We start from the raw sequence: 13,413 nt of genomic DNA on the forward strand, positions 1-13,413 counted from the left end.
AATTAGCGGAAAGCAAATAATTAAAACCCTATGCGTACTTCCACACTCCCCTAAATTCAAACATAGAAATTGGTTCAAATGTAAAGGAATGAAACCATAGAATCATGATTTGAACCTGTTATTCACAAGAGTTTAAGTTATAATTAAATCACCATTAGTATAAGATCTTTTTATACTATTAAATCACCCAAAGAATAGCTACAGGTAAACCTCCTTTAATGAGAAACTTGTGATCTTGAAAATAAAGGTAAGTTGTAAAAATCGCATATCCTATCTCGGTAGGAACTTGGCACACTAAGATTTTGTTACGTTATGGCATCTCAAGTAGAGAATAATTGCTTAAGCTGTGAGTCCTTCTTAAGATGTAGAAAAGCTTATTCATTTTTTTCATGATATGAAAAGCTTAATTAATTGCTACATTCTATACAAAATTATATCAGAAGTATAAAAATTGGTCAAAATTAATACTCTAGGTAATATAGAGCGTCAAAATTAAACTGAAGGGCGGGTTTGTGAAGATGTCATTCAGTTATACGCAATAGTACAAATGGGAGAGAAGTAAATATGTTTTGTGCGTCATAGAATATTAACATTAAAATGAAATATTTTGTAATATGTTGAATGTTATTTATAATTGGCTTAATACATAAACACTCTTCCAAACCTAGGTCACTTAAACTGTTCTGAACTGCAATTTTTGGGGTCTATTAGATTGGTTAATGACTTAATTTCACTTGCTTGTTGGTCTGTGGGAGCGAAGAAATAAACTTCCACGTGGTTATTTGTTCTAAAAGCTAATTGTCACATTGTGATATCCCGTGATTATTTGCCCCAACTATGTATTTCTCCCTTTATCTTCTTCCTTGTTCTAAAAAAACTTCCTCCTTTATTTGTTTCTTTTACTTTGTTTAGAGTATTGAATCTAGCTGGAAAAAAAAAATCTGAATTCTTTTACTTTGTTTAGAGTATTGAATCTAGCTGGAAAAAAAAATGAATTCCTACATGCACGAGTAAAATAGCAAAAGTAATTAATTTTAAATAACATATCTCATGTTTAAAATTTCTAACTGTATTATCAGCCAAACTTGTTATAAAACTGGCAGGAAAATAAATTCTAAAAAGTGCGCAACCGCCGAGCTCAAGGAAAATAATAATTTCACTTAAACAAAATTTAGAATTACAGCTTTGGTAGAAAAATGGAGATTCGACCAATCTTTTTGTAAATCTGGTTGAAAAAAAGCATGCTAAAAAAATTTGTGAGATTAAACAATTATTTTTGTTTAATATAATTTAAAATAAAAGGCCAACTATTTAAAAAGCCATAACATTTTCTAGTGATGTGATGACTGACGCTCAGGCAGACGTGCCTTAGCCTAATAGCTTCGAGCACATGTAGCAAGTTTGTTCAAAATATCTTTTCTATTGAACACGTGAAATTTACAAGAAGAAATATGTTCGTAGTACTAGTAAGATAGCCATTCAAAACCCAAGTACAAATGCAACGTACGTTGAATCAGGTAACTTAATTAATCAAGCCAATAATCTAAAGACTTCAATTCTTTTTCCTTTCAACCAATACAGCCATGACTACCCTAATTGGCCTATAACTTTGGAAAGCTTCAAAAGGTTTTTCTGAGTTTGAAAAAGTGCAAACAAAAAGCAAGAGAAGGAGAACTCTTCAAGTTACAGTATTGAGAACATGCCATGGCTACTTTTGCAATTTTATACATTTTTGTACATTTATTAGTTGTAATCAACTGCTTTTGGTAGATTTGGAGAGGAAACCCCGCAGAAATTGGAAAAAAGTTATGGCAACCTAAAATTATGGCAAATATTATTCAAAAGCTTCTCGAGTTCATTAACATTTCAAAGTGTTGAAAGTGTACAACAAAATCTAAGTTATTATATACTAGTCAAAGTTCAATTTAGCGGAAAGCAAAAATTAAAACCCTATACGTACTTCCACACTTTCCCAACATAGAAATAGATTCAAATGGAAAGGAATGAAGCCCTAGAACCTTGATTTGAACCTATTATTCGCAATTATATATTGGTACAAACACTACAAAATGATATGAAAAGCGCTTAGTTAATTGCTACATTCCTATACAAAGTGAGGGTTACACCGCCATAGTAGGCAGTGGTTTTGACCTGGCTAAACAACAAATTAAAGCCCAATTAGGTGTTTTGTTCTATTCCTCCAAGCAACCAAAACCGACCTAGGTTAAAGTTTGTGTTGACATTTATGAGAGAATACACTTGTTTCTTATTAGATGTGTAAAAATATTTAAAGTGGCTGAAAACAATTTCATTTATTATCTTAAGGTTTTGTTAAATTCTCAAATTGAATACAGTGTCATTAAAAATATATACTCCAATAATATTTTTTCCCTCAATTTCGAAATAATTGCAAAAAAGATTGTCTGATGCCTGTTACTATCAGAAAAAAAACATGTTGAAATATTAGGAAAGTGCTGAAGCAAATTCACGTTATATACACTAATAACATATATTATAATTATCATTAATTAGAATTTCACTTGTAATTGCAAATTAGTTTAGTACTCTCTCCGTTTTAATATATAGTTTGACTTGCATGATTTTAAGAAATAAATGAAATCTAGTGATTTTAAATATGATGACATTTGCGTGATTATACAATATACTTTTGATATTGATCATTTGTGTGGATATAAAGCTAGTTATTAAACATAAACCATAAGTTCAAGATATATTATTTTTAAAGGTAAAAATATATTATTCTTTTCGGAGAAATATAAAATAGCATTGATTGTATCAATATTGTTACGATTATTAACGTATATTTAAAAAAAAAAAAAAAAAGGTACGTTGTCATGATTGGTACGCCCATAGTTAACTTTGTACCAAATGGAGGACGTCCTTTGAACAGACGACAGTTTCATGCATTACTTTGATGGGAATGGACAGTTGTTACTTGGGGAAAACCTCCCTTCCTAAGTGAACTTTTTCTCAACACTACCTACAATTTTTAGGAAAAAGCTACACAACACTTGAATACTACCTCCACAAGCTGCTAAAAGACAAATGTATCCAAATAAAAATGAATGTAGTAATTGTATACTACTCCCTTCGTCACACTTATATAAAATTATTTAAATTTTAATAGTCAAACAAATTATATTTTAACTGTAACTTTCATATATGGCTTTTAAATATTTTAAGTCATTAATTATCGTGACTAATAATTTTTTTAAGTAGTTAAATAAGTAAATTATTTCAAAAAATTTAAAAATTTAATGTCCAAATGCATGATCAAATTAAAAGGTTTGAATCTTAAAAAGGGAAAAATATCACATAAATTGAAGAAAGTATATACTAACAGGGCCACCCGTTAGTTATTTCAGTATAAATTTTTTAAGATTAAATTTATTTTATATTTGATTATTGATGCAATGTTAACTAAAATACATTTCATGTATGTTTGGCTCAAAAGTTAACGATATACTTTGTAAGCGATAAAACAATCAAAAATAGAAAAGGGGTAAATCGTAATCAAATATAATAAGCCTACAGATGCAAAGATGATAATATTGTTGTAGATCTGATATTGCAAAGTGATAATGTTTACCAATAAGATATTTTCGTTAGAGGTAGAGATATAGAGAGAGAAAGCCAGAAAAATGAGAGTTGTATTCGATCAGATCCCCTTTTTACAATGTGGAGGTCTCCTTTATATAATAGGAGACCTTCCTCGAAAGAATCAAAAAGTTAGAAAAATAGGTAACGTCTCCCTATCGTGGATGCTGAGTTCTAAACGATGTCGCTTTTGTCCTCACGGCCGAGTCGTACCCGCTACGTTGGTCGGCGTACACTCATTGGGCGTACCCACTGGCGTAGAGATACTGAGGGTCAAATTTGACCCTATACAATGTATATATCAAAATTTAATATAATTTATCCGATATAAAAAGTAAGATTAATTATCCATCAAATTGTAATCCCCATAATAATTCTGGAATAACTTGGTTTTAAATCAAACTACCCCACAATCTTTTTGTTATTTGTGGCTTGAATTATTTCCTTGTATTTTTAGGAAACCCATAGTCCCTATAGATTTAGGAAAACCCATTGTTCTAATAGATTTGGGAAAGAAAAACCTATAGTCCTTGTCAAATTGGGAAACCTTTCTCATATATGTTTGGGACCTTTTGGGATCTATATATAGGGGTTGTAGTTGGGGATTCTATAGATTGTATTGTGCTTTTCTTCTCATTCATAGTGGAAAACTCTCTTTGCTTTTGCCCCTGAGGATTAGGCTTAGCCGAACCTCGTTAAATCCTTGTGTTGATTTTTCTTCTATATTCGTTTTGTGTGTGATTGTGTGCTAGTTAACTCACGATATTCCGCAATAATTGTTATCAGATCAAGGTTCGGGTTCTACACATAATTTAGGGTTAAGATGTCTTCATCATCTTCAACAAAGTACGAAGTAGAGAAATTTGACGGAGGTTCTAGTTTCAGTCTATGGAAGATTAGGATGAAATCGTCGCCGGTGCTACAAGGATTATGGAAAGCAATTGATGAGGATTTTCCTGAAGATATGAAAGAGACAAAGAAGGAAGACCTGAAGGAGAGGGCTTGAGTGCGATCTTCATGAGCGTTACAGATAGCGTTCTTCGGGAAATTGCTGAAGAAACTTCTGCAGCAACGGCATGGAAGAAGCCGGAAGATCTGTATTCTAAGAAATCGCAGACAAACCGCCTCTACCTGAAAAAGAGGTTATATAATCTCCGTATAAACGAAGTTACACCTGTTAAAACTCACGTTGATGAGTTTAATTCAATTATAATGGACCTGAAAAATGAGGATATCAAAATTGAGAGTGAGGATCAGGCCTTGATTGTGTTATGTTCTTTACCAAGTCTTATGATACTTTTGCCGATACACAGCTATATGGGAAAGACAGCATTTCACTAGAAGATGTTAGTAATGCACTAAAATCTAAAGTGTTGAAAAAGAGCTTTCCAGACAACAGAATTGAGGGCGAGGGTCTTATGATTAGAGGAAGAACACAACAAAAGGACTTTAACAGGAAAAAGTCAACCGCAAGATCAAAGTCTAGAGCAAGGAAGCAACACTGTTATGAGTGCGGGGAGCAAGGTCACTACAAGAGAGATTGTCCTAAGCTGAAGGAGAAAAGAGGGAAGTAGAAAATAGATAATTCGGCAAATATTGTTGACACTGGCAATAATTCTGATGATAGTGAGTTAGTGACTATGTAGGGGAAGTTTGTGCTGTGAGTTCTAGTCATGGGCAAAATTCTTGGGTTCTTGATTCTGGTGCTACTTTCCACATGTGTCCACACAAGAATTGGTTTGCAACTTACAAACAAATGAGTGAGATTGTCTGTATGGGAGATGATAATCCATTACCAGTAGAGGGGGTTGGTAACATCAAATTGAGAATGTTCGACGGAATTATCAGAAACATTGAGTGTTGGCATGTTCCTCGAATAAAGAGAAATTTGATTTCTCTTTTCGACTTTGGATGATCAAGGGTATAAATTTCACTCCGAGAATGGAATACTTAAAGTGTGTAAAGGCTCCATGGTACTCATGAAGGGTAAACTACATTCTAAATTGTATCATCTTCAGGCCAGTGTAGTTGAAGGGGAAGCTGCTGTAGCTTCTGGGAAAAGTGATCTGAATCAGTCTCAGTTGTGGCACTTGCGACTTGGCCATATGAGTGATAATGGATTGTCTTTATTGAGTAAGCAGAATTTGCTGAATGGGTACAAAAATCAAGTTTTGAATTTTTTTGAGTATTGTGTTTTTAGTAAATAGACAAGGGTAAAGTTCATCAAGAAGGCCGAGCACAAGACCAGAGACAAGTTAGATTATATACACTCTGACTTGTAAGGTCCAAACAGTGTTCCCTCCAAGAGTGGTGCCAGGTATTTTATGACTTTGATTGATGATTACTCAAGGATGGTGTGGGTGTATTTTCTGAAAACAAAAGATGAGGAATTTTCGACATTTGTTAAACGGAAGACGATGGTTGAGAGGCAGACGGAAAGAAAAGTTAAGCGTCTTCGAACTGACAATGGGTTGGAATTTTGCAATTCTGAGTTCGATAATTTCTACAGCAGGGAGGGCATGGTGAGAAACTGCACTTATGTCGAAACACCACAACAAAATGGTATTGCAGAACGTATGAATAGAACGCTTTGTAATAGGGGCACGAAGCATGCTTTCACACTCATGTGTTAGCAAAGATTTTTGGGATGAAGCAATCAATACAGCTTGTTATTTGGTCAATAGATCTCCATCCACAGCTATTGAGTTCAAAACTCCTTTTGAAGTATGGTCCGGTTCGCCTGCTGATTATTCAAATTTAAGGATATTTGGTTGTCCTGCTTATGCTCATGTGAGGGATGGAAAACTTGAGCTGAGGGCAAAGAAGTGCATATTTCTAGGGTATGCAACTGGAGTGAAAGGTTATAGGTTATGGTGCACAGATCAAAAGACTCCGGGGCTAATTATCAGTAGGGATGTAACATTCAATGAATCTACCTCACTGGACAGTCAGAGGGAGAAGGCAATAGCATAAGAAGATCGTGGTGTCAATGACCGCATAGAGCTAGAAATTGAATCTCCACTAGCTCAGCCCAGTAGTTCTAAAGTAGAGGAAGTGGAGGAGGTGCAAAATATTGATCAAGACGATCATGTTGATGCACCTGCGCAACAACCCTATAGCATTGCAACAAGCAGAGAGAAGAGAGTGATTCAATCCACCACAAAGGTTTGCAAACGTAGCTGATGGTAATTTTCTTGGGTATGCTAATTTTGTGGAGTTTGCTTTGTCTATTGCAGAGACCATTGATGTGCTTGAGCCTAATAGCTATAAAAAAGCTATTTCTAGTCCAAAAGCAGATCAGTGGGTTGGTGCTATGAGTGAAGAGATTGAGTCTCTTCATAAGAATCAGACATGGAAGCTTGTTCCATTGCCAAAAGGACAGAATGTACGAGGCTGCAAATGGATTTTCAAAAGAAAAGAGGGCAATCCAGGGGTTGAAGCATCAAGGTACAAGGCAAGATTAGTAGCTAAAGGTTTTTCACAGAGGGAGAGGATAGATTACAATGAAGTGTTCTCTCTAGTGGTAAAACATAGCTCTATCAGGATCTTACTAGTTTTGGTGGCTCTTCATGACTTAGAACTAGAGCAGTTAAATGTGAAAACTGCATTCTTGCATGGTGAGTTGGATGAGCAGATTTATATAAGTCAACCAGAGGGATTCATTACTCAGGATAAGAAAAATCATGTTTGCTTGCTTAGAAATCTTTATATGGTCTGAAACAGTCGCCTAGGCAGTGGTATAAAAGATTTGATACATTCATGATTCAAAATGCATTTTCTCGAAGTGCATATGATAGTTGTGTGTATTACAAAAGGCTTGAAGACAGTTCTAGTGTATATTTGTTGTTATATGTGGATGACATGGTTATTGCTGCTAAAAGCATGTCACATATTACCCGATTGAAGAAGCAACTATGTGAGGAGTTTGAGATAAAGGATTTAGGTGTTGCAAAGAAGATATTGGGGATGGAGATTACTCGGGATAGAAGTATTGGAAAGCTGATGTTGTCCCAACGGTCCTATATTGAGAAGGTCCTCAAGAGATTTAATATGATAGGTGCTAAATCTATGTCTATTCCTTTTGCTTCCCATTTCAAGTTGTCTGCAGACATGTCACCAAAAACAGACGAGGAGATGGAACAGATGTCTAGTGTTCTATATTCGAGTGTTGTATGTAGCATTATGTATGCTATGGTTTGCACTCGCCCTGACATTTCACATGTTGTTAGTGTTGCGAGTAAATACATGGCGTGTCCTGGTAAAGAACATTGGCAGGCGGTGAAGTGGATCTTGAGATACTTGAAGGGTACTGTTGATGTAGGCTTGACTTTTTACAAAGACAAGTTGAGTGAATCCTTAGTTGGTTATGTCGATTCAGATTATGCAGGTGACTTGGATAAGAGAAGATCTCTAACAGGCTATGTTTTTACTCTTTCTGGTAGTTTCATCAGTTAGAAGGCGACTTTGCAGTCTGTCGTTGCTTTGTCTACCACAGATGCTGAGTATATGGCAATTACGGAAGCAGTTAAAGAGGCTATTTGGCTACAAGGCTTGGTAAGTGATCTTGGACTAGCTCGGAAGAAGACACAAGTTTTTTGTGACAGTCAGAGTGCCGTTCATCTTACTAAGAATCAGATGTTTCATGAGCGGACGAAGCATATTGAAGTAAGACATCACTTTATTCGAGACATTATATCAAAGGGGGTTGTTAAAGTGGAGAAAGTGTCTACGCATGATAATACAACTGATATGATGACCAAGGTAGTCCCGGCCAACAAGTTTAGGCATTGCCTAGACTTGATTGGTGTGTGCAGTACTCAATAGAGCCCTTGCGAGGGCTGAGGGCAAGGTAGAGAGACGTTGTTCCTGTTGATGAAGAGAATTCAAGCCAAGGGGAAGATATGTTATTTGTGGCTTGAATTATTTTCTTGTATTTTTAGGAAACCCATAGTCCCTATAGGTTTAGGAAAACTCATTGTCGTAATAGATTTGGGAAAGGAAAACCTATAGTCCTTGTCAAATTGGGAAACCTTTCTCATATATGTTTGGGACCTTTTGGGATCTATATATAGGGGTTGTAGTTGGGGATTCTATAGATTGTATTGTGCTTTTCTTCTCATTCATAGTGGAAAACTCTCTTTGCTTTTGCCCCGAGGATTAGGCTTAGTCGAACCTCGTTAAATCCTTGTGTTAAATTTTCTTCTGTATTCACTTTGTGTGTGATTGTGTGCTAGTTAACTCACGATATTCCGCAACACTTTTTTTAATTTTTTCTAAGACAAGTGCATGACAATTCAAATGCAACGTCTGTATTCCATAATATTGCAATACTAGTTTTTCTTTGGTACCTATTTTATTGATTAATTTAAGGATTATAACATCAAAATTGGAAAATATCCTCTACACGAATGTATAAAGGGGCCGTATCTAGAAGCCAGACCTGAAAAGCATATTTATATGTGTAACTTATTACTCAATTTCATGGAACATTCTTGAATTTGAGTTTATACAGTGCAGAAGTTTAATTTTGGCTGCAAATTTATACTATGCAGCAGGAAAAATATTCGAAATTAAGAATTTACTTACTCCTATATCTTTTGGGTATATAGGATGAAAGGAATATATCTACTTAATGAACAATTATTTGGAAATTATGTTACTGGTAACTTTTAATAGGCATCAATATGACTTAAGATATAGATTAGGACATTATTTAGTGGGCGTTTGGATAGAAATTGTGATATTTCGGAAAAAATGAGAAAAAAAAAATTCAAATGAAAATGATATTTGAAAATTAGAGTTGTGTTTGGACATGGATACAATTTGAAGCTGTTTTTGAATTTTGTGAGTAATTTGAAGTGAAAATTTTGAAAGAGTTTTTCAAATTTTAAAAGAATTTCGAAATTCAACTTTAAGCGAAATTTGAATTTTTTTTTGCCAAACAGTGATTCCAAAAAAAGAAAAAATTATGACCAACGGGCCCTTAAAACTCTTACTTGAATTAGGAGACTAGAAATCTTTTTACTTGGAATTGGTCCAAAAACTAATTTCCCTATCAAAGGTAAGGCAAATTTACAAAAATGATGAATGACAATGACATAATAAATAAAGAACTCTTTTAAAGCTGCGCCATTGGACCCTCCATCATTAATAATTGAGCCAATAAAATATTGAACTTGAATAAAATATCTATGGACCATCACTTTAGCTTAACCTCAAAGTTCCTCTACGTACAAAAGCCCCCCTATATATACCACACATTAGTTTTACATTCCCACAATTCAGTTTACACATTTCCCTCTCAAATCTATCATAGAATCTAGTCTTACAAAATCAAAAAATACAGAGAGATATACATAAAGATGGAACAAAATTTGCCAGTGATAGCAAAGAAATTCTGGAACATAGTAAGAGTGGCATATTTCATGTTGAGAAAAAGCATATCAAAGAGAAAACTAATGCTTGATCTCAACTTAATAATGAAGCGTGGCAAAATTGCTAGCAAAGCTGCTATACAAAATCTCATGCTTCATCACACGCACCAATGGTCCAACACTCAACGCCGCTCACACGACAAAAGTTTACCCTTCTCTCCTCCACACAACTACAACAACAACAACAATGACTACGAGTTCAGTTGCAGTAACAGCCCAGTTCATGATTACCCTAATTTTCACTTACCTTTCAACAAACGAAACAAGAACAAGTACTGTAGCGACAATGGAAATTACATTTCCACTGAAGATGATGTTGTTGTTGTGAATGCAGCTGTAATGAAAGCATTAGAGATGATTCAGAGCGAAACAGCGTCGCCTGCTTTGCCTGGATTTGGAAGGACTCCTATGGTGAGACAACTTAGGATCACTGATTCACCATTTCCTCTTAGAGATGTAGAGGATAATAGCCATGTTGATGAAGCAGCTGAGGCATTTATTTCAAAATTCTACAGAAATTTGAGGCGACAAGCTTCACCTTGTGCTTGATATATTATAATATTTGCAGCTTTTCAATAGTTTCATGCATGCATGATGCAAACTGTTGCAGTCTTTTTTTTTAAGTGCAGTAAATTCGAAAATATATAAGGCTTATGAAGATTGGGAACTGTGAATAGTGTATGTGCTTAGCTTGTTTGCATGTACATATATATGATTTCCGTTCTCTCTTCAAGACTTTGTTTTTTTTATTTTTGAGTCTGCAATCTACAGAAAAGAAAATAATAAGATTATATATAAATGAGATGTAATCCTTTCTTTTTTTGCCTTATTGATGTGTTATTTTCTAAGGTTGTAAGTCATAATAAAATTTGAATCAACATGTTTCATTTTGCTCTTTTTGATTCGATTATTGACTACCTGCTTCACTTGTAATTTCTTGGAAATAGGAGAAGACAAAAGGTCGTAAAACAAAGTATGGAATACTTAATGCTCTCTGTTTATTCTGTTTATGTGACACTTTTTTTTTAGTCTATTAAAAAATAATGATAGTTTTTTTATATTTAAAAATAATTAATTTTAAATTTCTTATTTTATCTAATTAAGTTAACTAATATGACTATATATAGCTACAAAATTATCATAGAAGACCATAAATTTTTAAAGTTTTTCTTTCGTACATATATTTTTTGCCAGTTAGTCACTTGAGTACAAATTACTAAAGGAATGAACTAAATTAGCAAGGTAGAAAATAGAAATACTGTAGGCTGTAGCAAGCTATATAATTATAGACTTCTTCCTTTGAGCTCAAGTGTATCCATATAATATTAGCATCCGCTGACCGCTGCTAATTAAACCTAGTATCTACGTGGAGTTTTAATAACTTTCGTGAATTTCTGAATAATTTCATAGTATTATTTACAAAGTATCACATGTCCATACCCACGTAGTATGTGTTTATGGTTATAAACCCTACTATTATTGTGGCCGAGCTATCTTGGACGAAGGAGTATCAAATTAGCCACAATCGTCGAAAAATTATATTATATTGCCAGGTAAAAATAATTAATATATATATATATATATATTCTTTTTGTGTCTATTTTTTTTATTTCGACCCTTAATAAAAATCTTTGCTCCATCAATCATGTATTTTTTATTTAGAATTGCCTTGATTGACAAAATAATAACGCACTAATGGAGCAAAATTGACCGATGTGATTCCACTAAATTCAAAAGCAAATCTGTCTTCTCTTCGACGTTTATTTAATCATTGTCTTTCTTTTTACCTTTTAATAAAGTTATTTATAGTGTTTCGTAAAGCAATCCCCTCTTTTTTTGGGTTGGTAATCGACTTGGAAACCTCCTTTCGCAGACACACACTACAAAATAATACGGATTTCAATAATGTGGCAATTGTTTCTTTCTTCAAATTTTGAGAAAATTATTTGAGGTGCTATGGTACTATGTAGTCAATTCAGCCGAGTTAAATGACCTAATTATGAAATAAAACTGTTTGACTAAAAAGTATTCAGGCCTTTTTGTTAAACCAATTAAATAAGAAGATTTGGGGCAAATCCTAGTCAGAGATAATTTATTCTAGATATGAGATAGAAGATAGGAATAAACAAGCATAACTGAACATAACATTTGGTTACAGTTGCGATTGGATCTCATTTGTGAGAAATAAAAAATTGCTCCAATAATATCAAATGATAATGAAGAATACATAAATGAAAGAGCCACCATTCTTGAACAAGACGGACCTCCGTACATGTGACGACCCAAAGGGTCATCACCGGATTTCTCTCTTTTCCGTGCTTCTGAGGCCTTGAAAACCTCATTTCTGCTTGCCTCGATTTGCGTGCGCAGTCCGGGCGCGTAGCCGGAAAGCTTATATGTTAAATTCTGTGAAAAATTTCAAAATGTGGCTTTAAAATGATTAAAGTTGACTTTGATCAATATTTTTGGTAAACGGACCCGGACCCTTGATTTGACGGTCCCGGAGGGTCCGTAGAAAAATATGAGACTCGGGCATATGCCCGGAGTCGAATTTCGAGGTCGAGAGCCCGAGAAATGAATTTTTCTGTGAAATTGTTTTTCTGAAATTATTAAGGAAAATGGAAATGAAAATTGATTAAAAGACTATGGTATCGGGCTCGTATTTTGGTTCTGACGTCCGGTACAAGTCTTAGATATGTGTTAAGCGCTTTCTATAAAGTTTGGTCGAAATCGGATGTCATTTGACGTGTTTCAGACCTAAATATCTAAAATTTGAAGTTATGAAGTTTGAAATGAAACTGATGATCTTCAGGCTTGATTCAATGATTTTTGATGTTATTTTGGCGATTTGATCGCTCGAGTAAGTTCGTAGGATGTTATTGAGTTAGTGTGTGTGATTGGTTAGGAGCCTCGAGGGCTCGGGAGTGAATTGGAGGTGGTTCGGGGTGTTTTTACACTTAGGAAAGGATCAGATTCTGCTGCATTTTTACACAGGCATTTTGTTCTTCGCGAACGCGGCCTCAGGCTCGCGTTCGCAGTGCTTTGGTCTTCCCCTCTTACGCGTTCGTGTCCTACTTCACGCGATCGCGTAGTTCTAATTCCCCTCCTTCGCGTTCGCATCCTCACTATCGCGAACGCGTAGCTTTCCAGCTTCCTCAACGCGTTCGCGTGGCCCCTCACGCGTTCGCGTATAACAGTCCCTGGACCCCCCAACATTTTCTTCTATGCGTTCGCATTCTATTTCACGCGTTCGCGATGGAGTGTCCAGTTTACCCTTCGCGAACGCGGCCCCTTTCCCTCGAAAGCGAAGGGCAATTTGCCCAGCGAATTATTAAGACAGAACAGTAGCTCGGGATTTTCA

At 34.9% G+C, this 13,413-nt stretch overlaps 1 protein-coding gene across 1 annotated transcript; it reads left to right on the forward strand.

Moving 5' to 3' along the window:
* Window positions 1-9,878: 9,878 nt before the first annotated feature.
* LOC109220110 lies at window positions 9,879-10,881 on the forward strand. The gene has a single exon (XM_019384574.1). The coding sequence runs from the start codon at window positions 9,981-9,983 to the stop codon at window positions 10,599-10,601; it is 621 nt and encodes a 206-aa protein (XP_019240119.1). The 5' UTR covers window positions 9,879-9,980; the 3' UTR covers window positions 10,602-10,881.
* The last annotated feature ends 2,532 nt before the right edge of the window (window positions 10,882-13,413 follow it).

Source organism: Nicotiana attenuata, unplaced genomic scaffold (assembly GCF_001879085.1).
Source record: "Nicotiana attenuata strain UT unplaced genomic scaffold, NIATTr2, whole genome shotgun sequence".
NCBI classification, from domain to species: Eukaryota; Viridiplantae; Streptophyta; class Magnoliopsida; order Solanales; family Solanaceae; genus Nicotiana; species Nicotiana attenuata.